The sequence below is a fragment of the Chrysemys picta genome, chromosome 16, assembly GCF_011386835.1.
Source record: "Chrysemys picta bellii isolate R12L10 chromosome 16, ASM1138683v2, whole genome shotgun sequence".
NCBI lineage: Eukaryota > Metazoa > Chordata > Testudines > Emydidae > Chrysemys > Chrysemys picta.
Window position 1 is genome coordinate 24046748 of NC_088806.1, and position 23221 is coordinate 24069968.

General features: G+C 44.6%; 1 protein-coding gene across 4 annotated transcripts in view; it reads right to left on the bottom strand.

Annotated features, from left to right (window-relative positions):
• UBASH3B (ubiquitin associated and SH3 domain containing B) overlaps positions 1 to 23023 on the bottom strand; it is a 102126-nt gene extending 79103 nt beyond the window's left edge. The window contains exon 1 of one of the 4 annotated variants that reach the window (XM_005303740.5): positions 22458 to 23023. In XM_005303740.5, coding sequence (XP_005303797.1) covers positions 22458 to 22621 — 164 coding nt within the window. In that variant the 5' untranslated portion in view covers positions 22622 to 23023. Of the gene's footprint in view, positions 1 to 22233; positions 22362 to 22457 lie in introns of those variants that run through there. The other 3 variants (XM_065570370.1, XM_042851907.2, XM_042851906.2) reach the window with 3 other exon arrangements.
• Positions 23024 to 23221: the final 198 nt, after the last annotated feature.

Here is a 23221-nt window from a genome sequence, read left to right on the forward strand (position 1 = left end):
CAGGATGTGTGATTGCAGGAGGTGGAGAGAGGAGGTTGTAAACTGCCCTTATGACACTTGGTAGTTCCAGTTTAGCCCCGGAACTGAAAAATGACCCATTTGTGCGAGGCTATTCAAATACCATTGGGCTTGTCTCCTGTAGAATGTAACAGCTGCACCTGCTAAGAGAAGAGTGACCCGAGATCACTTAAAAGTAGCCTTCAGGCACTGAACGGCTTTGAAGTGGCCCATGTTTAGATTCCATTCAGCCTTCCAAGGATACTTGGGGAAGGTTTTAATTTTAATCCCAGCATCTGGTGCACATTTGGTGGTAGAATAAAGATTCATTCATACTACGCAAACAGATTTGCCTCTGCGCTGTTATGGGGCTTGTGCCAATCCTATAACGGGTGGTGTTTTCTTCTCCACATTTGCCCTGAAAATCCTGCCCCAAACCTTTGAAGAAGTTTAAACCAATAACTCCCTTTGTCCAGGGGTGGGTCAAAGAGGTGGTGTCTGGATCTAGATTAGAGGGGAGAATCAGGTTCCAGGCTGAATCATGTTTAGGTTTCCTATTTGGTTATGGATTAAGACAGTACTGAAATCTTGCATGATTTCTACCATATCAAATGGTAGAAATATTGTGAGATCACCTGGATTTTGCCCGTATCCAGAAAAAGCACCCTTGTAATTTTGGAACCAAAACTGTAGAGACAGAATTGCCCCTGGGAAATCCAAATCTGAATCTTCCTCCACTAATGCAAAAGGGTTTGGATTCAAGAACTGATTTTGCCATCTCTAGCGAAGACCAACCTTCAACAAAATCTTGGAAGCAGCTTTGTGCTAGTGCTAGGCAAAAAAAATCAGGTGTTAATCCATTATCAAATCTGCAGGAGACTGTGTATCTAATCCAACAGTCTGTAAAGATTGCATGCACTCTACCCACCGGTATTAGTTTATCAGGCAAATTATGTCTCACCTCAAGCTGTGTGCAGTAGTCATGCAATAAACAAATACAAAAGATGGGACTGGGACTCAGACATGGGGTAAATTTTCAAAAGTACCTAAGTGATTTAGAAGCCTAAATCCAATTTTCAAAAGTGTCTTAGGTACTCTGCAGTATCCCATTGACTTTTTCGTGGCGCTTGGGTTCTTACGTCACTTAGGAGTGAGACATCACTTTGGTACTTAGCAGTCACTTGCACGGTACATAAAAACAGCATTTTCACATCCCTGCTATGATTAAAAATAGCTCTGAACATAAAGGGCCAGACCCTCAGCTGGTATAAATAGAAGTAGCTCAATTGAAGTCATGGGTGTGGTTCCATTGACTTCAATGGAGTGACGCCTGTCAATGCCAACTGAGTATATGTTCAGAAGACAAGTTGCAGCTTTTGGAACAGAAACTATTATAAAATGTCAGAGGCACGCAGAGTGCCATCTCGTGAGCTGTACAAACAGGCAAGAGAACCATCAAGTGGAAGTGAGTAGTTTTGCCACCCACGCTGCTGATACGATATCCTATTGTGCCTTTAAAGGCCTGCATATTCGTTTATTAGGGATCAATCCATTTTATTTTTGTAGAGATCATGGTCTTTCCATTTGGGACTGAATCATGGTCCAAAGGAAAGTCAACGGCCAAACTCTCACTGATTGCAAGATCTGGCTCTCAAACTGTAGATTAGATCAGATTAACTCCAGGACAAACTCCGAGGTCCTTCATAATTTTTACTCATGCCCACTCCTGTTCACTGCACTGGCATTGTTCCTGACTAAGCAGTGTACAAAACTGAGGGCCAGATTCTGCACTCATTGACGTATGTGTGAATCCAAGGTAACTCCAATGCCCTCATTTTGCATTTACACTGTTGTAACTGGGAGTACTGTAGTGTATAAAAAAGACATCTGGATTTTGCCCCCTGATTTTAAAAAGCTTGACTCAGGGACCTTGTTTTATATACCTGTAAAGAACCGTGTATTATGTTACCTATTAGGTACTAAGGAGCTAAGGCTGGTATTTTCAGAGGAGCCCAAGGGAATTAGGTGTCTGGGATTTAATACCGTCAAGTGTCCAAACTACTGAATGATTTTGTAAACTGATTTATAATCCAGTCCTTCCCTGTTGATATTGCCCACAGGAAACTGCACTAGCACCCTGCTGATAAGGGACCATGTTTAGACAGTTCTTGCTAACCCTGACTGGCTGTAATGTACATTGGGCCTAAGTGACATAAAAATGCATCAGAACATGAAGGCATTCTGGATGCAGATCATAGGTGCTGTAATTAGGGGTGCTGCCGCACCCCCGGACTTGAAGTGGTTTCCATTATATACAAGGTTCGCAGTTCAGTTCAATGGCCTCAGCATGCCCACTATACAAGTTGTTCCAGCAGCCCTGATGCACATTGTCTAGTGAGGAAAGATCCCCAACAAGCAGCTATTTGGCAACTTAGTCTCTACATGTTGAAATCTCACGCTGAACATTTCAGTTGTTTATCATACACATGCACGTAGCATTCTAAAACATAAGGATCATTTTCTTCTACTGGTTATTTTGTTGTTCACACAAATCTATATTTCTCCGGACTCCTACAGTAACTTCCTTCCTTAAATTCCCTCCATTTCCTTTTCAGATCAATAAGATCAGACTCCTCTAAATTATGTTGGTTATGATGTGATTACAGTCCATAACTGCACGCTCATTGATTTTGATGTGGCTTTTCGTATTGCCTTTGTCATGTCTCTATGAACTGCCATGGGCCAGATCCATCTCTGGGGTAGCACTTTTAATGGAGTTATAGCAGGAAAGCATGTGGCCCCATCTGTACTACTGAATGTTAATATCAGTTGAAGGCTAGGATTATAATGGATTAGACACGTTGGTCAATGTATTTGGTGCTGGCAAAATATAGACTTAGAATAATATACAACATTTGCTAAACACATCTAAAAGAGTCAAGCCTATGCCATGTACAGCAGCGTTTCCTAATATCCATTGATTTGTAATATACATCAGCAGCACACACAGTAATGGATCAGAAGAGACTTGGGTAGATTTGGCAAGGGGAGGGGGATGTTAACCTTTTTATTCCAGGGCCACTCAGTGTACTTTCTTAATCCCCCAGAGGACTGTAGAAGGAAATAACTGTAGTACACTAATAACAGCACTTGGGGTTTAGTTGGGGGGTGTGTTGGAGGGATGGTTTAGTAACACAGGGTTTGAAACATATAAGGACTAACTGCTCTCTCTCACATTGCTGTAGATCAGGAGAGACATCACTGAATTCAAGGGAGTTACAATGGTGTAAACCTGGAACCCCACTGCGTTCAGTGGAGTCACTCTTGACTTACACTGGTGTAAACGTGCGATCAGAATCAAGCCATTTCACTTCCTGAAATCGCTGGTTCGTATCCTGCCAGGGTCAGCTTAGCCCTTTGCCCTTCCAATTGTGTGCAACCATGCAGTGGTGCGACTCTTTCAGAGAAAACCACAATATCAAAAGGTCCTGTGGGCAATACGCAGACACTAAATGTAAAGCACTTTGCATAAGATTAGGGGCATGAGGAGTGCTCTGGTGTCCAAACCATTTTCCTCCCCCGTCTGTGCAGTGTCCTTTGCACTGATTGCTTGATAACCTTCTTCCCAGAAGTGGCTGTTGCATGCATAGTCTATAATTTGCATAGCCCTGTAAGCTACAAGGCACTATATAAATGTAAAATATTATTGGGCACGCAACCATACCTTGTAATCTGGGATCAGGAAGACACATTAAAGCCTAAATAGACCTACTATGTTGTAAAGCAGGTTGTGTTTGTACAATTATAATGCCCCCACATATTCACTCTGTGGGCTGAACCAGTTTCTCTCAACAGGCCTGCCTATAGTCAGCTAGACTGATGCGAAGGGGCTGGAGGCTAGATATAACAGCCCTGGGAGAGGGGCCTATTGGAGTTTCCCAGCGCAGCTAGCAGCCCAGAGGAAGGGGTGGGCCAGGGTGTCGAAGATATGGATGGGGTGTCCCTTATGCCCTGCGTCCGTTGTACCCCCTGTAATAGCCCACAGAGGTCACTGAAGAAGGGGTACAAGTTAGGGCTTCTTCCAGTGCTGGCCTAGGTTTGTCTGGGGGCTGAGCCAAATAACCAGAAAATCACTTTTAAAAACAAACAAACCCAACTTTCAGGCGGGGTTTAATCTATGATGAAGAAGGGGGAGGGTAAGAAAGCCCACCTTTTAACACTCCCTGTGCAGGTCACCTTTCACTATGGTGCGTACGTAAGTACACTCTCAATGCATCTGGGTCCATTGTCCGTCCCTAATTCTACAGTTAGAAGGCTAAAAATACAGCTGATCGGTTATGTAGATTTACAGTTATTCATCTTAGGGTTGTGACCTTTGTTCAGTTCTTAGCCACTGCTCTATTACACATTTCCTGTGCTGGGCAGACATGTTCTGAGCTCAAGGTCAGTAGCGTTGCTGTCTGTCAGCCTCTTGTGATCAGATACACATGTCTGGGAGAGGGACCGGAGGAAAAGGAAGGAAGACTGCGCTTCTGGACAGGATTCAACTGTTTCATTGTCTTAAGCTACCTTAGGAATACAGGGTTCAGCGAGAGGATTAAAAATACACACAGCAACACAGGCAAATCTACAGCACGTTTGTGCAATGTGCTAGGAAATTGTTAGCACTGATGAGATAAGAAGTCTCTCCGGTGCCATTACATTTATACTGAATGGTCTCTAATGGTAGGGCAGAGGGGAGAGAATTATTTCATCGGCGAGGAAGGGCACAGATGGAACTAGGCTGCAGTTTTGGGGAGTTAGGTGAAATTTTCAAAAGTGCTTCAGTGACTTAGGCATCACTGGAAAGTCAATGGGATTTAGGCACCGAAGTCGTTTAGGTGCTTTCTGAACATTTTACATAGCATCTTTACAGATTTTAAGGCATGCCGTTTTGTAAAATACAGAGCCTGCTTCCCCTTGCTTAATCACTTACACCTGTGCAGAGTGGGTGGCAAACATTGCCATTCTGACTTAGGGTGACCAGATGTCCCGATTTTATAGGGACAGTCCCGATTTTGGGGGCTTTTTCTTATATAGGCTCCTATTACCCCCCCCCACCCCCTACCCCCGTCCCGATTTTTTACACTTGCTATCTGGTCACCCTATTCTGATTTGGTAAGGCAAAGCAGAGGGCTTAAGTCCTATCCCCCTATTCCCTGCAATCAGTGGGACCTAAGCACATGCCTGCAGTTAGACATGTGCTTAAGGACTTTGCTGAATGGGAAGCTGTGGGTATGTCTACATTGCAATCAGGAAGCACAACTGTAGCACGTGTAGGGATACCCCAGCTACCTTGCTAAAAATTATGTAGGGGGAGCAGCATGCACTAGTTGGCTGTGACCCGGGGTATCTACTCAGGCAGCTAGTCCAGGCCACGGCTTTGCTGCTCCTTTTAGTGAGCTAGTTCAATCAAAGCTGGGTTTGTCTACACATGCTGCCGTCATCTCCTGATTGCCAAACGCTCTTCTCTACACTCAGGACTAACCCCAAATGGTCCAGATGCTTCCATGCCGAACTCTAAGCAATTGGTGTAAATCCCTGCATGTCCTTGTCTATTGTTAGAGCTCAGCACAAATGCCAGTTACACCACTAACGGCAGCGGGGCTATTCAGCTTTACTGCACTGGCTGAGTTTACAGATGACCTAGATGTGACTAGCGAGCAAGTGGGGGAGAAAGATCTCGGCTTAGATTCCCATTCACTTCTGTGAGCTCTGAATCAGGCCCTTAAATGAGAAGCGATAATGATGCAGTTACAGTAACAGCAGCGGCCAACGCGATCATTTTGGGGTATTTCATACTTCCCTGCACATGCGAGAATGATCTGATTAAAATTAAAGACAAAAATCTGTTGGAAATTTGTGTTGCTACAGGAAACTATGGGCTGGGGAAGCCTACGCTGATATGAGAGAGAGAGAGAGAGAGAAAAACAGCCGACCTTTTCTAACATAGTCTCAGAGTTACAATGATGGATTTAAAAAGTGCCATATTGCAAGAGATCAGAGTTAGAGCTGATAACGAGAACAAACAGCTTCCTCTGGCTATCACTTCTCATTTACTATAATACAATCTACTTCTTTAAAAAAAAAGAAAAAAGCTTTTCTTAATAGGTTTTAGACCCCCTCCCCTCCATGAAATATGGGTAGAAGATTGTAGGCACTAATAATACAAAAGCAAGTCTTGTGGTGGTCATTTTGTGCCACGTAGAATAGAGGATGAAGCTAAATTCTGCTCTTGGTTAAAGCCGTGGGAATCCAGAGTGACTCCATGGCTTTCAGTGAAGCGAATTCAAGTTTATAGCAGAATCTGCCCCACGATAATCTGCTGTTCCGTGTGAGGGAAACTGACAAGATTTTAGGAGAATTACCGAGACCAGATTAAACACAGTGTTCCTGAAGAAGCCAGGAGCTTCAGAGATCCCGGCTCTAGTGAGGGCTCACTGTGTGGCTTTGGGCAAGGTTAGAGTCTTTCCTTAGGCACCTCAGCCATCTGACTCCAGGGCGTAGGTTCCCATTCATGGATCGTTGAGCAGAGCTAGGCAGCTCCCTGCAGCCTGGACTTAGGCGCCTATCTCTGAAATAGGGGTGTGTGCTTCCCTCTTGTCACCCCCTCCCTCCCCGTCAATGCTGTATTTTGTGGATCACATTCTTAGGGGCCCTTTCTCTCCCCATTCATTATGTATGGAGCCTAGGCGTCTAATTTGGCTTTGTGGATCATAGTGCTGTCCTTATGATTTTTTTCTAGGTGTCTAAAAGTTAGGTGCCATGACGCTCAGCATTGAAATGCATAAGTCCACTCATGGTGTTTTTGAAAACTTTACTCCTGGGCTTTATACCTAACTCTGCCACTTACTTGCTGCCTGGCTCTGGACAGGTTACTCAGGGTCAGCTCTTCAAAAGTAGCCTTTAATTTTAGGTGCCTTAATTTTAGATACCTAAGTGGCCTGATTTTCACAGGTGATGCCCAGAATAGAGATTCTAGATGCTCAGCACCTCTAAAAATCAGTGTTTAAAATGGGACACACACACACACACACACATGCAAAAAAGTCATTTTCAAAAACATAGGGTTTGTCTTTCTGTACTGCAGTTTTCTCATCTGTGAAATGGGGATAATAATAATTCCCTGCCTCACAGTGGTGAGAGGATTGACATTTGGGGTACTCAAATTCCAGTTGACTATACAGGTGCATACAGTTATTATAGCATAATATGTATGTTTGAAATTAAAACTCAGAGAAAAGCAAATCTTTGCATGTGTACGTCCATTGGGTCAGAGTCTCCAGCAACAGAATGGTCTGTGGGTAGAGTGATAGTTACACATGCAACCAAATAACTGAATCGTGCAAAATATCACAACAAACAGGACGCATGGTACACATTAAAAAAACCAACTAGCTGACGAAAACCAAGAGGAAATGGAATTAGAGACCTAATCCAGATAACCGAACGTAGCCATTCTAATGCTGGATCCAAGCTGGTTAACTGGAACACTGACAGTGATGTAGAATCAGCAGAAATTCTGACTGTGCTACAGATTTTAAAAATAAAGGTTTTTGAAAGACCCCCCCATCCAGAAAGCACCTAAGCATGCAAGTAGTCCCAGTTGAAGCCAGTGGGGCTACTCGTGTGTTTAAAGTTAAGCAATGTACTTAAGTGCTTTCGCCAGACTGGCTCCTAAATTCATAGCAATTCCCTCCTCTGGGTTGGATCACAGTGGAATCCCAAGCAGTTTTTGACGAAGCTCACGCTCTATTGAAAATCCACACCAGGCTCTAAATGTTCCACCCTCGTCCCTCTTAAATCTTCAAAGCTCAAGTGAAATTTATGTGGTGCATTTGCCATGCACCAGCCCTCTGAACACGGATGACCTTCATGCAGACCGGTATAGATGTTGGAATGGGCATAGCCAGTGTTTCCTGGATGTTTTCAGAGGACAGCCTGGTCTTAATATTCGTCTCATTTAATAAAAGAAAAATAGGGTACAGTAGCAAGAATTTCCAGTGAATTTTATATTGTGATTGAAAAATTGTCTCCTGCTTTGACATTTACTTTGCAGCAAAGGGATCATTATCTAGTCACAACATTCAATCCCACTTTCATGATCTCAGATTAATTGTTCGGTTGTTTCAAATATTCATATGATTGGAAGGATGTTCAATAGAAGAGCCGGCTGCATACAACACAAATTCAAAACTAACTTGTTACATCTAAGGTCAAGAGAACTGGCTTGGAAAATATGAGATTCCTTCCTCACCACAGTTACACCCAACCTGTGAAACCATAAAAACCCTCTGTCCGTTCCTAAAATGACACTCAAACCAAACATATTTTAAAGTTCTGAAATATTCAGTTAACAAAACATCTTTCGATTTATGCTATTGCCTCTGCGCGTCTGAGTTCAAAGGTTGGATTAGAATCTAAAGTATCATGTGAGAGGCCATTTTTGTGGTGTTTGCAGCCTAAGAGTGATTTCAGACTGCTGAGATATAGACCCAGCTCTGCAGTTGACTTGCTGCATGGCCTTGGGCAAGTCACTTAGGCTAGGTCTATACTACCCGCCTGAATTGGCGGGTAGAAATCGACCTCTCGGGGCTCTAACTCCACCAGCAGAGGTGGGAGTAAGCGCCGCCGACAAAAAGCCGCAGAAGTCAATTTTGCCGCCGTCCTCACAACGGGGTAAGTCGGCTGTGATACGTCGAATTCAGCTACGCTATTCACGTAGCTGAATTTGCGTATCTTAAATCGACTCCCCCCTGTAGTGTAGATGTACCCTTCTGCCAAAATCTTTTTACCTCAGATGCCTGGAGTAAGCGCCCTGATTTCCAGAGGAGCTGAGCATCCATGGGCCAAGATTTTCACAAGTGATTATTTGGTTTGGGTGCCCAACTTGGGGCAACTGAAAGGGACCTGGTTTTCAGAAAGCACTGAGCAGCCGCTCTCTGGATATCAGGCCCCTGTAAGGAACCTCACACTGGTCATCCCAAACCACTAGTAACTTCTGAAAATCTTGTCCTGGATTTAATCAATTCTGACTCAAAACAAAACAAAAACAAAAAAACACCCACGGGTGAAATTCACCCCTGTGCTGGGACCCACTCAAGTAATGCATGGGCCTTTGCTGGTCCTCTGTGAATTTCACCTTGGGTATGTTGACATTATGGGTGCTACAGCTGCACCACCGTAGGGTAGACACTTTCTGTATTGACAGCAGTGATTTTTCCATTGATGTATGTAATCCACCTCCCTGAGTGACACTTGCTAGGTCAACAGAACAATTCTTCCATCAAGAATGCTGCTTCTATGTCAGGGATTAGGTTTGGCTTAATTACAGTGCTCAGGATGTGTGAATTTGTCCTAGGCTAGTGCCTTATCTATGTTATTTTTATGAATGCCCATCACCGCAGTATCTGAACACCTCACAATCTTTAGCGTATTTATCCTCATCACATCCCTGTGAGAATGGGCAGTGCTATTACCCCCATTTTACAGATGGTCAGCTGAGGCACAGAGAGACTAAGTGACTTGCTCAGGGTCATAAAAGAAGTCTGTGGTGGAGCTGGGAATTGCCCCCAGGTCTTTTGAGGCCCAAGCAAGCACTCTAGCCATGGGACTATTCTTCCCCTAAGTCTGCTCAGAAGTCTCAGTCCGCAGGGAGGATAATTTCCTTTAGTCGGTGGAGTAAAAGTTAGTCATGGTCATGAAAAACAGTACAAGATCATTTGTGGGAGATATTTCAAATGGTGATTTCCCGCTTCAGGTGCTATTTGGTCTTAGTGTGTGAAAGATGGGTGCTCAGAGACAAGGGCTTGTGGCTGCCTTGGCTGATTTTCATCCCGTGCTCAACTGCTTACATGTCAGAGTAACTTCCTGTTTTATTTGACAAGCTTTTCCACTGACCTTCTAAATGTCAGAAAGAATTAAAAACAGAAACCCCCGCTATGACTGCATCTTCTCCACTCTCTCTGGGTCTCAGGCAATTAATGAAGGGGCAAATAGCCGTTGCGGCTTGATCCGACACCTCCTGAGGTTCATGGAAGTCTTTCCACTCACTTCAGTGGGCACTGGGTCAGGCCTTGTACACAGAGGGCTATATTGTAGCTTTTAAGCCACAGAACTGTATTGGGCTAGCCTGTGAAGGGAGTGAGTGCACTGCAATCCCAGAAGGAATCCCATTTGACTCACCCTGGATCCCTCTGCAGGGTGCAGGAAAGAGCCCTCCAGGGCAGCAACCATGTGCTTCTGCTGTAGAGTATATTCCCCTCATGTTCTCCACACTGGCTCAGCCCCACTGACCACAAGGGAGGGGGTGAAGCTCTGGTCCTACCATCATCCCGGGCCCTTTGGACAGCCTAGAGCTGCCAGTTGTGTTAGACTCACAAGCTGGACCTCCATGAGCTGAACCTTTTTCTCAATAAAAACCCTAGCAACTCACCTACACTTTTGCTCCTGCTGTTGCGATCACCGGTGGAGCAGGACTAGTGGTAGCAGTGGTGGGAACATTCAACCACCATGTCTTCTAGGCCTGCTCTTAAAACAGGGGGAGACCACAAGATCGTTAACACAGCAATGATGGGTCTGCACTAGCGCTCCTGTTGAAGCTGGGAAATATTTAAAGACGAATCATCTATAGGGCCCTACTGAATTCACGGTCCTTTCTGGTCAATTTCACGGTCAGAGGGTTTTTAAAATAGCAAATTTCATTATTTCAGCTCTTTCAATCTGAAATGTCACTGTTTGTGACCCAAAAGGGAGTTCTGGTGGGGAGGTCGCAATACTGCTACCCTTACTGCTGCGCTGCGGCTGGCGGCGGTGCTTCCTTGAGAGCTGGGGAGCTGGAGTGTGATGGCTGCTGGCCGGGAGCCCAGCTGTGAAGGCAGAGCTGCAGCCAGCAGCAGCGCTGAAGTAAGGATGGCATTGTATGGTATTGCCACCCTTACTTCTGCGCTGCTGCCTGCAGAGGTAGGCCCTCAGTCAGCAGCCGCCACTCTCCGGCCGCCCAGCTCTGAAGGCAGCAGCACAGAAGTAAGGATGGCATGGTACAGTATTGCGTTTTTCATGGCCGTGAATGTGGTAGGGCCCTAATCATCTAGTATAGACACAGCCACACAATCCTTGTGCTAAGAGAGCTCCAGCACTCTCTTCCACCGTGTGCACACAGACAGGGAAAGCTACAACATGGCTGCACAGTTCCATGCAGGAAATTCCAGCCACCGGTTCTTACACATGCCTCTTAAAGAACTGTTTGTTTGTCCAGTCTATTTTCCCACTTAGTTTGGCACTCTTGACTCACTTCTTTTAAAACCCAGTTAGCACCAGCATGGCCCATCCAAAAACCAAACACAAGGCAGAGAAATCAACAGCAGTCACAGGTTGTTCCTGAGAGAACAACAAAAGAAACCCAGCAGGAGTCCAACGTTGATTGACAAAGGAACTCCGATGACCCTGTTTTAAGGTTGACTGACAAAGGAAGCCCCAGCAAGAGGCACTGCTCAGGTACCCTATGTATCTATGACTAAATCACTGAAGTACTATCCCTGCAAAAGCTCCCCCACTGCCTTGCATTTTAAATGGAGTTAAAAGCCATGTCCCTATACGACAACTTTTACACCAAAACAACTTGCAGTGCTCTGAGACATCACTGTCCTTTTCAGATTGTTGGGAAGAATTTCAAATACATTGATCCTGGTTGCCATGCATCAGCTTTTGAGCAGGAATCTTCAATGAAATCAACCAGGAGCATTGACCCCAAAAGCCGAGAGCGTTCATGAAGTTAATTCATATTTCTCTTGGGAGAAGATATCTACTAAGCCTCATTGCAAATGATCAGTGCAACCAAGTTTGATTTTGAAATTGAAAATTCCAATAAGGGTTGTGTTTTTGTGAGAGCAGACATTAGGAGAAAACAGCAAATACTGCAGATTTTTTTTGTGTGTGTGCAAAATTGGACCAATTTTGTAAAATCAAAATGAAGCACAAAAAACCCTGGAAGGGCAGGTCCCACTGTGGTGTGATAGGCCCTGATCCTGCAGCTGGCTCCAGATAAGAAGAATCTTGTGCCCCTGAATGGCAGGGGTGCTGGAACAATGTGTGTAGAGGGCGTGCTGTGAGCCATTGAACCAAACTGTAAACCCTGTCTATGACGGAAACCACTTCAAGCCTTGGGGGCTGCCGCACCCCAGCACCTATGCTGTATGGAGCCCCGCTGACTTCCATGGGTGGTTCACCCTGGCATGGGAGTCTGCCATTGCAGATGATACAGTTGCAGCATCGTGGCTATAGGTTGCATAGGTGTATAGGTGCCACTCCGATGACAAGAAAATGTAGGGTCGGGTGACCAGATAGCAACTGTGAAAAAACGGGACAGGGAGTGGGGGGTAATAGGCGCCTATATAAGAAAAAGTCCCCGAAAATGGGAATGTCCCTTTAAAAACGGGACCTCTGGTCACCCTAAGTGTAGTTGAACAGGATGGAAGGTGAGCGGACATGGATCTGTGGGACATTAGGATGCCAGCTGCCACCCGACTTCACTGTTGCAATGGAACAGCGTACCATTGCACCGTGACACCATAACAGGAGCTCTCTGTTTCAGGCCTCCTTCAGTGCATGGCGCTCAGATCTGTGGGGCCATCTTGAGTCACTCGCTGCTCACAGCCCTCTGCACTTGGCTAAATTTACACTGACACATTTCAGACTAGAATGATCACACCACGCAGGAGACCAGCTGCACAGCCACTGTCTGGGAAACAGCCCTGCAGTCTCTGTTACGTGCTGTGACTCTTTAAAGTGTAATCAAGCCCCTAGGTGCTCTTATTGAAGGCAGTAATGGGCATCTTGTAGGTGTGTGGATAATGGCCTGGGAGGCACAGAAGCAGTGAGTCACCATTTACAGATACTGCATAGCTGGTGTAAAAATATATTGCGAGGAGAGAGGGGGGAAATACCGAAGGTATAGCTTTTCTCCCAAAGACTTGGGGACAGAGTCGTATGTACTCTAAAACCTCTTTGCCTTGCCAGACTGGTGCAAAAGAACCCACTGGCAGAGTGGCATAAAGGGGCCTTGGTGCAAATGAGAACCAGGCTATTTCTGAGCAAACTCCTCAGCTGATCTATATTAGCATTTCTCCATTGAAGTCAATGGCCCTATGTCAGTTTACACCAGCTGAGGACTTGGCCCTTTGAACAGATACTCATAGACAGGAAGGCTATTTTACATCCTTCCAGCAGCATAAAGGAGCGTTAAAGGGAGTGTGAAGATAACATACTGGGTGTATATGTGATTGACATTTAGGCTGATTGTAAGGCTCCATATACTCTGCCAGCCTAAATGAGAATCGCGCCCCCCCTCCCCTCCCACCTCCACCCTCACCCCTCCCACCCCATGTTTCAGAACGGTCTGAATTCTGACTCAGAGAAATTATTGCAGTTTATCCACTGGTAATATACTGTAATCTGATGTTTACTATTAATTACCAACCACACTCATTTCAAGCATGCGATGAAGGGAAATATTTTTTTGTGGAGAATAAGCTTAAAAAAATCGTATGTGGAGAGGAATGTGGTTCTTGCTAGAGAAATCAGAATAATACTGTGTAATTCTATAGTACCCTTTATTCAAAAAACTTGACAAACATTAATTAATTAAGTCTATCTCTGTGGCTTTAAACAAGTCAATGCACCTCTCTGATTTAATTTCTCCATTTGTAAAATGGAGAGAACACTCACTCACCTTACATGGGGTCTGGGAAGCTCACTTCATTTATTTTTGACCTTCTATGAAGATGAAAAGTGCTAACTATTAGCTAGTATTACACTTACATAGGATGGAATTCACCTCTGTACAGAGGGCCGTATGCACTACTTAAGTTCCACTTTATCCTCAAAACAGCGGTGCCTAGAACTTTGCACCAGCCCTCTACACAGTGACAGGGGTGAATTTCACCAAAATATTATTAATGAGAAGAATCAGGAATAAAACCTCTTATTGGAGACAATGCTGAGATCAATATCTATCTGCCGACCAACGCTGTCTCCTGAGCTCTCCCTGTGTCTGACTGTCTGCATCCACCTGTTGTTTCTTGTCATCTGTTTAGATTGCAAGCTCTTTGAGGCAGGCAACCTCTTTTTGTTTGGTGTTTGTATAGCGCCTAGCACTATATATATAGGTCCTGGTCCATGATTAGGGGTCCTAAGTTGCTACTGCAATATAAATAAAACAATAATGTTTTATATTAGTGCAAAACAGGAGAAATAGAATTTGGCAGCAAAAATCCTGTTCTTCCCCCCAAAATAAGGCAGAGTTTAGGAAAATAAATATACTGCTGCTTTATGCATCACAGGTGTCCCCAATGTTACTGAAAACATCCCTTCCGTAATCATGAGGAAAACACAGAGCACTTTGCTCTCAACTACTCATGTTCAAAAGTTAAGGATGGGCTTAAGTGTTTTGCTGAATCAGGCATTAATGGGAACTGGATCAGATCCCAGTGGAGTAAGAATTGTTTATATTTCGTTGGGATGGGGGTGGAGAAGATAATAAGTCTTGTGCTTTTAAGAATCGAGAGAGGAAAAATATGTCTAATGCACTCCCTCCTCTCCAGCAGAAATTATTTAGCAGTCACTATTCGCAAATGATTAATTCTGAACTATCATGAACTGCAATGCCTACTTAATAATATGTAAAAGGAAGAAATGACACTTGCTTTAAATTGCTTGTAATAACGGTGACGGGAAGAGTGTAAGTGAAATATGGTTAAAACCTCTTTCAGTGTCAAGCTATTAAGGGTCTCGCTGTTTATCAGAGCTACATATCTTCAACTTTGCCTCTAAGCTCCTAGGTTTGCTCAGCCGCAGAGTTAACCTTTTGTCAGTATTTCCATAATGATCCCCCCAGTGACGAGCGTTGACTTACATGACATTGGCCTGGCATGAAAGAGTGCACTAGACCCCCCAGTCCCAGAGACATTTGACAGTCGGGTGGGGTGGGGGGCGAGGACGGGATGGGACACAAATAAACAAACAAAATCTATTTGACCAAACAAAATTGCTCTCTTTTTAAAGTTTTGTCCTATTGGCTGGTGTGTTTGAGATAGAACCATGGCACCTCTCCCTGATCCCCATCTACTTATCTTCTGAAGCTGCTCCAGTTTCTGGTGAAAGTCATTGGCAACAGGATCAGCCCTTTGCCCACAAGACAAATCACCAGTGAGAAGGACAAGAACAAGCAAATGTTACATTGCTTGCATTTATTTTGATATCAAAATGGGCTAAGGTCCCTGGCTAGTTGCTAATGCCTCCCGGGATATTGTAAATGTTTGACAGCCCTGCACCATGGAGTTCTGAGATGCAGGATCACAGGGATCAGTGTACTTCCACTGACTTGTCTCTAGGCCGGGAACTCATCACATAATGCTATTTGTATGTTTAAATGCAGGATCCCAGTAAGGGGAGCTAACTGCACAAAGGTGCAATGCAGCTCTTTCCCTGCCCCGCAAACTAGGCGGGTGTATAAGAAAAACTTCCACCGGGAAGCTTTCATTCTGCACGACTGGCACTTACACAGCAAATATCCCAATGACTCATTGACCTTGGCATGGTTGTTATAAGCAATCTTTGCATAAGGATGCACCATTCTTAAACAGTTTCCCCAGTCTCTCAGGCACAAGTGTCCTGGTTGTCAATATTGCAGAAATGTCTTTTTGTTTCACCTCTCTTGGCTCCCCTCCCACCTCCTCAAGAAACAGGATTACTGTGAAGACAGGTCAAGCTGTGGTTTATGTATAAAATACCTCCAAGCAAAGATACAGTGTTGCTGCAGCCACAGCACTTTAGGTTGTGATCTTATCACAGGGACAGGCTTGGTCAGCACTTGAGTCAGATGGTCTCTTTTGCAAGCACTGCAAGAACTTGTGATGGCAATTCAATGGGCGTCACTCTTCTCTCTAAGGGCTGGATACAGCAATGAGCTCTGTGCCAGAGATGCCTGTGTCTGCCCACCCAGAGCCCCAGAGTACAGGGGTGTGCATTCAAGGAGCCCAATGCAGGTCTGAGGCCTAACCCAGTATAGAAATCATGTCCCAGCACGGTGTCTGGTAACACTGGGGAGACGCTGCCTTTTTAATGAGACATACAAAGAGTGACCACTTGTAATGAATAAAGGTCCTCTTCAGAAATGATTAGGGATGTCGCATCTAATGTCGTGGCCAGAATGCAACTCAGATGATTGCAGTCATGTGTCTTCCCAAATTTCCTTGCAGTTTCAACTTCCTGCAGTATCCTGAATTTCTTTTCCTAAAAACTGGTGTAACATTAGGGTGCACTGTTAAATAACTGCCATGCTTGAACCCAGAGGCGGCTGCCTTTCACGGTCGTCAGAGTGGGATGAAAAGTGCTACAGAGAGTGTAAAATCATATTTTTCTCAAATTCCTCTGTAATATTAAGTGACTTTCTGCACTAATAGCTGTATCGTTTTAGTTTTCTTTGACACATTAAAATCTGAACTGTGTGGTTTCCTTGCTTCATTGTCCAAGGGTAAGCAGTGGATCTATTAACAGCGATGCAGGGCTTCAGAAGTATTGGTGTCAGGGCTAGGGTGACCAGACAGCAAATGTGAAAAATCGGGACGGGGTGGGGGGTAATAGGAGCCCATATAAGAAAAAGACCCAAAAATCATGACTGTCCCTATAAAATCGGGACATCTGGTCATCCTAGTCAGGGCTGTATGCAGACTATGTCAAGGTAATTCTGAAAAACAAGGTTTTTTTTTGCTTGTCCATCCTTATAGCATACATTCTGTTAGCCTCCCTCAATATTCCTTGACTATCAAAATAAGACTACCTCATCAGCCTCTATCCTCAAACAACGCCCTGGGCTCCCTATTCATTTCAGGACAAACTGTCCTCCCTGGTTTCTAAAAACCTCTCTGAATTTGACCTTGCAGACCCAGGGCAAAATTTTCAAAAGTGTTTAGTCCCTAAGTCTCATTTTCAAAAATCACTTAAGGCCAGATTTTCAAGGACTAAAGTCCATGGGAGTTAGACACCTAACCTGCTTTGGCGCTTTTGAAAATTCCACTAGGTGCCCATCTGCATCTTTAGACACCTAAATTCCCATGAAAATCTGGCCCTTATGATCTTAAGTTCCTAAGGCATGTTTGAAAATGGGACTTAGGCACTTTTGAAAATTTTTACTCTTTGTCTTTTAATATTTCTTCTGTCCACAGATATCTAATTTGTCCCATCATACACTCTTGTCATTCTTGGTGCAAATGCCTTCTCTGAGATGCATGGTACAATCTCCCTATAACTCTCTGCCCAGTCAACCATCCAGATTTCCAGCTCTCCTCTGAACATTTTTATTTCCTCCCTTCTCCGATTTAGTTCCTTCTGTTTATTATTTCATGTTGTAACTACATTATTTAAATCTGTAGTGCATTTCATAATACAGATTGCATTAAAAGCACTATACAAAATAAAGATGGTGTATTACAGCCAATCTATCTGAATGATTGCTCCATTTCTCTTTTTATTCACCTTTCTCATTTCCTCCAATCGGTTTCATTCCATTATTTTTACCAAAAAAAAAAAAAAAACCCAACCCCCCCCCACGTTAAAATATGTGAGAGACAAGGTGGGCGAGGCTATATCAGATCTGAAGAAGAGCTCTTTGTAGCTCGAAAGCTTATCTCATCAAGAGAAGTTGGTCCACTAAAAGATATTGCACCACCCTTATCCCTCATACCCTGAGACCAACACAGCTGCACCAATGCTGCAAACAGTAGGAAATGCATTCAAAGACAGGGTTCATTTCCTAAAGGGACAGGTTCTCTTTTTCTTAGAGAAGAAGGATGGTCTTGTGATTAAGATACTGGACTGAGCCTCGGATATGTGAGTTCAATTCCTCGTTCTGCCACGGCAAGTAACTTAATTTCTCTGTGCTTCAGTTCCTCATCTGTAAAATGGGGATAACGATACTTCCCATTTTTGTAGTCTGTAAAGATCTTTGAGACAGGGACTGTCTTTGACTATGTGTCTATTCTATGCCTAACACAACAGGGCTTTTAGGCACTGCTGTAATACAAATAAAATAATAACAATCCCTCAATCCTGGAGCAGAATTTGCAGTGAAGTCAATGAAAATTCCACATGTGGAATGATAGTGGGATATGGCTTCAAATGAATGTTTGCTGAAGTCTTTTTCCAGTGTTCCTTCCCTACAGCTGCTAACTCAATTGCAGTATCTGTGTTCAATTGCACAGCCCAGCCCCATGCTTCCCTCTTGGATCCATTCCAGCACAGATGTACACAATTGTTCAGAGGTCCCAATGCTGAACCTAGGAACTGCAGCCCATGAACTAGACCATTTAATTACTCAAGATATTGCTCAAGCCAGGATGCAGAATTTCATCTGTTAAAAGCCAGAGTATGCAAAAAGCCTTCTGTCTCATTACTCCCCCAAACAGTTAAATAAGTACTCAAAAGGGAAAAAATAAGCGCTGCAGAGAGAAAAGCAGATCTGGATGAGTAATTTGTAAGGGATTGCTTATTCAATTAATTATGCCTCTTTTTTTTAACTGTTCACCGAGTGAACAGATTGGGATCTTCAACAAATTTGCTATTTAAAATTGTTGACCAAATAATCCCTTGGTTTGCAGCTTGCTTCTGAGTGTTTGAAATGGACGTGGTTTTGATTAGACATGTGGTACTATGAATATTTGTATTGCAGGCGCACGCAGAGGCTCGAGCCAGGATCAAGACGCCATTGTCTTGAGTGCTGTACAAATGAAGTCCCTGCCCCAAGTAGCTTGTGGGCCTGGTACCAGTATATTCTGTTCCATGGCTGGATGCGATTGGCTCCAGCGTGATTAGATACTTGAAATCCACTCTCTTCCAGTATGCCCTTAAAAATTGCTCTGTCAGGGAACATTCCCATCGGTAAACACGTTCATTAGGGGTGGAATTCATCCCTGCACAGAAGGTCAACACAAGGCTCAAAGCACCACTTGAATCCTCCTTAAGTCCCACTAAAGCCCAAAGAGCTTAAGTGATGCACAGACCTTGTGCTGTTCCTGTGGACAAGGATGAATTTCAGCCTAAACTATTTGCAAAAAGCTAGCGCGATGGGGGCACACACATGGGAGAAGTGAATTTATTTCAGGCTCCAATTTTTTTTTTTTTTCAGTATTCTCCCAGCGTTAGCGCAAACCCTGGAGGGATAGGAGCCTCTTTACTGAAATGCTGCTATGTTGCTCTGTCTGTTACTAGGCAAACATGTTTTAACAGCACAGAAAACACGTCTGGAACACAGGAGAGGATTTCACTATGTAGAAATTGGACTGAGTCCCTCTAATTTGAGGCTCATCGTGAAGTAATAAATACCCATATTCTAACTCCTGCTGGTACGCCATAGCTACCGAGGGCCAAAACAAAACAACAACCTCTTGGTTCTGCTGAGGTGGGGGACAGGAAGTGGTGTAGCTTTCTATGTTGCCTCCTCTTTAGCCCCCTGGATGATTCAGTGCTGAGCTCAACCCGGTGTTCTCCATGGGAACGTGGGGTCGTGTACGGTAGGGGAAGTGGCAGAGTTGATCTAGTGGGATGGAAGCCTCATGGATCCATTGTGAACCTCCTGAATACACCAGTCGCCCATGGAACTCATTCCCACTCGGTGTCCCGCTCTGTTCTCCTACAGTAAGGGCTGAGCCACATATAGGGAATGTCTACACTATCGAGCTGGGTGCCCCAAGCATGGGCCTATTGTCTCCGATGGACACATACTCAAGGTGGCTAGTCACACCTGCCGCTTGTATCCCCACAGCTGCACTCAGTAGGGTGTTAGCTCAACCAGAGCTGGCTAGTGAGGATATGTCTCCTCGAGCTGGGAATTGCAGCCCCAGCTCGAAGTGCAGACCTACCTATACAGGTTGATGAGCCTGCTACAGTATTGATTAAGAGCTTGGCAGCAGAGGTTCATGCTTTTAGAACCAGTGGTCCCAGGTACAATCGGTCAACTGACCTACCCAGAGCCACGGCAACTATATTAAACCTTATATATTTTTATTGTGTTCGTCATTTATAATGTGGTATAGAATCATAGACTTTAAGGTCAGAAGGGACCATTATGATCGTCTAGTCTGACGACCTGCACAACGCAGGCCACAGAATCTCACCCACCCACTCCTGTATCAAACCCCTCACCTATGTCTGAGCTATTGAAGTCCTAGAAACTTGAATATGAAAATCTCAGCCTTAGTCTCCTCCCTTTGCACAGAAATGCGCATTTGGATAAAAGGCTTCTTCTGGGAAGCAGCAATCTTGTGGGAATCACCCCGACAACGTGCTCTGTACTGCTTAGAAACCCTGCACTTTTGGGATCCTGACCACTGACCTGTGGATTATTCCAGAATAGCCCACCCCGGGCAGCAGCAATTACCAGTCTGCTTTTATTTTTGTTTTGCTTCTTACTGACATTTTAATAACCATTTAATTGCAACATTATCAGCCGACTGGGATACAGTGCCAAGAGCTATGTTATACACTGAGTCATCCAATTCCAGCACAAAGTTTATCAGTTAAATATACTATTATGGTATCCTGTTGTATGTAAAGAACTAGCTGGTTTCCCCCCCCGAGTCCAAATACTTTATGATACTTAACCTTTAAGTTTGGGGGTATTTTTGCTACCTGTTCTATACTTAACCTTTAAGTTTGGGGGTATTTTTGCTACCTGTTCTATACTTAACCTTTAAGTTCGGGGATGTTTTTGCTACCTGTTCTATACTTAACCTTTAAGTTCGGGGGAATTTTTGCTACCTGTTCTTTTTATTTAACTCTCCCAGCTGGTCTATCTAGGCTTTGGTTTCCTTTTTATGTACTGCAACTATGAAGCAAGCTTTCATTAAGCAAGGATGTGAATTGCATGGTAACCAGGTACTCAGCCGAAGGTAAAATAGCTGGCTGTCAAACTAGACATCACTGTCATAGAGGTAATAATTGTTTTTATCTTTCATATCAAGCATTTCTTTCCCCCATCTAGGCTGAGTAATATGCTAGTGCATTTCCATCCAATCTGGGTGCATTAAGTCATTGCTTCCTCAGTATGCCAATCTGCAAGCATCCTGTTTAAATGCTACATCCCACTTTCTATATATGGCTATAGATCATTGACACACATATAGAGCATAAGTAGGACAACTGGAAAACGCACATTGGATTTTGAGTGTGTGTATGTTCTAGTGAAAGCCATGGTGGCCATATGAATCCATAGATGATGTCTGTCCTCAAAATCATGTGTATCTGTGTACCTATAAAAAACTGTACAGAAAATAGTCGAAAGCCAGCTGAGTTCTGATATCTCAACTACAAAAGGCAAATCTAGGCAGATCAAGCAATCATCCAAATTCCCCTAGTCTGTTTTACAGCCTAAAGTACCCCACTCAGTAGCCATCATTTTAACGAGGGGGCTGGGGAGGGTCAGTATTACATTATATTTAGGTTGCTGCCTCATGACTTTTAAGCGCAGCAAAGAAATGTTACAACAGATTACTGCTAAATTGTGCAAGAAAAACACAGGAGGTCGGATTCCAAAGGTTTGAGTTCACCCGCATGTGGATTACAGAAATGAGCTCAGGTGATTGAACGAGCTACAATAACTGCTGAGGAATAATCATTGTCAAAATAATGGCTAAGGAATGTGGTTTCTAATTGCACAGTGCTGAAGTCCAGTTTCCAGTCTAGCTGGACATCCAAAACTTCCGAAGCAATTTCTCACCACGCTAGGGATACAGGCCAGTGTAGCCCGGCGCATCCATTCAGCAGCCAGGCCTGGCACTGTTTTCACAGCCCTGTGAATAAGCTTATTTTTTTTTCGTTGCACCACAGCCCCGTTGCACCTGAATAACAGTCGCCGTAAAATAACAACGCCCGGCTGCAATGGGTGCTACTTTCTTCACCTGCCTTCCAGAGCCCCAGTTCGCTTCCCTGGCCATGAATATGCAATCCACGCGCGCCACTCCCACCTCGCTGCAAATTGACACCCCAGCCTGCAAACCACTGCGGTGGATGGGCTCTGCCTCTGCAGTTCAGCAGCTCGGAGCGGAGCCTCTCCTCGAAAGCCACCCCCCCGGGTTCCTAAACAAACCCATCCTCCGAAAAATGAAATCGGCCAAGGCCATTTGGAGCGAGGCGCACCTGCATTACCTAGCGAGGGGCACCCGGCACAGACAGCTGCGCATCGCATCACGTTCTCCTGCATAGCCACCACAACGCACCAGATAGACACACGCCTTCCATCCTGGATCAACATGCAAACCAGAAATTGCAAACTCCCCCCACCCCCCTTTTTAACCAGCTAGCCTTTATCACAGAAAAGAGGGAGGGGGGCTCAAAGGGGGGAGGGGGGAAGTAAAGATGTCCCAACTTACGCCCTGGCTTTGGGGAATCCCATTGATAAAAGGATATCCAGAGACGACCCGTGTTTGATTGTCCCCGTTCGGTGTTGTCTGTTTCTTCTGGGGGTGACTTTGCTGTAGAGATCGTCTTTGGCAGCCATGGTGTGTGGTGTGGAGTTGTTGTACTGGGCCATCATTCAGCCATCGCAAGACACACAAAACAACACACCGGAAAGGAGGAAAAAAAAAAAAGAGAGCGAGACAGCTGATCCACACACCGAGAAAGGCAAGCGGCTGCTGTTGTATTGCTGTGTGTCTCTCTGTCTCAGCAGCTGAGCGTGGAAACATACAGCACAGCTTCCTGGTGTAAAACAGCCCCCCCTCCCCACCCCAGCTCTCACAAAGTCATCGCTGGGGCTGGACTAGCTCCCCAGTTTAAAAGTCTCTTTCCCACTCCGTGACACACATGTGCAGCAAATGAAAGCCATGCAATCGCATTTCCTCCTCTTGAAAAGTCAGGAATTTGCAATGAGTAATTTCTGAATGGATCAGAAAGGCAAAAAGAAGCCCTTGTGGGCAGGCTTTGCCTTTTCCTCTCCTGGAAACCCTCCCCTCTCTTAAAGCTGCAGTGGATTTTATACCAGGCAGCAGACATTTAACCGGTGTGCGTTGCTGAATGCTTTGAACAAGCACTGCTGTTTTTGACCCAAACCCAGTATGCCAGTTTGTGGGGCTGCTTTTGTGAACCTAAAAAGCCAGTTCCTCAAAATATCCCTACATGGTTGGTTGTTTGCACT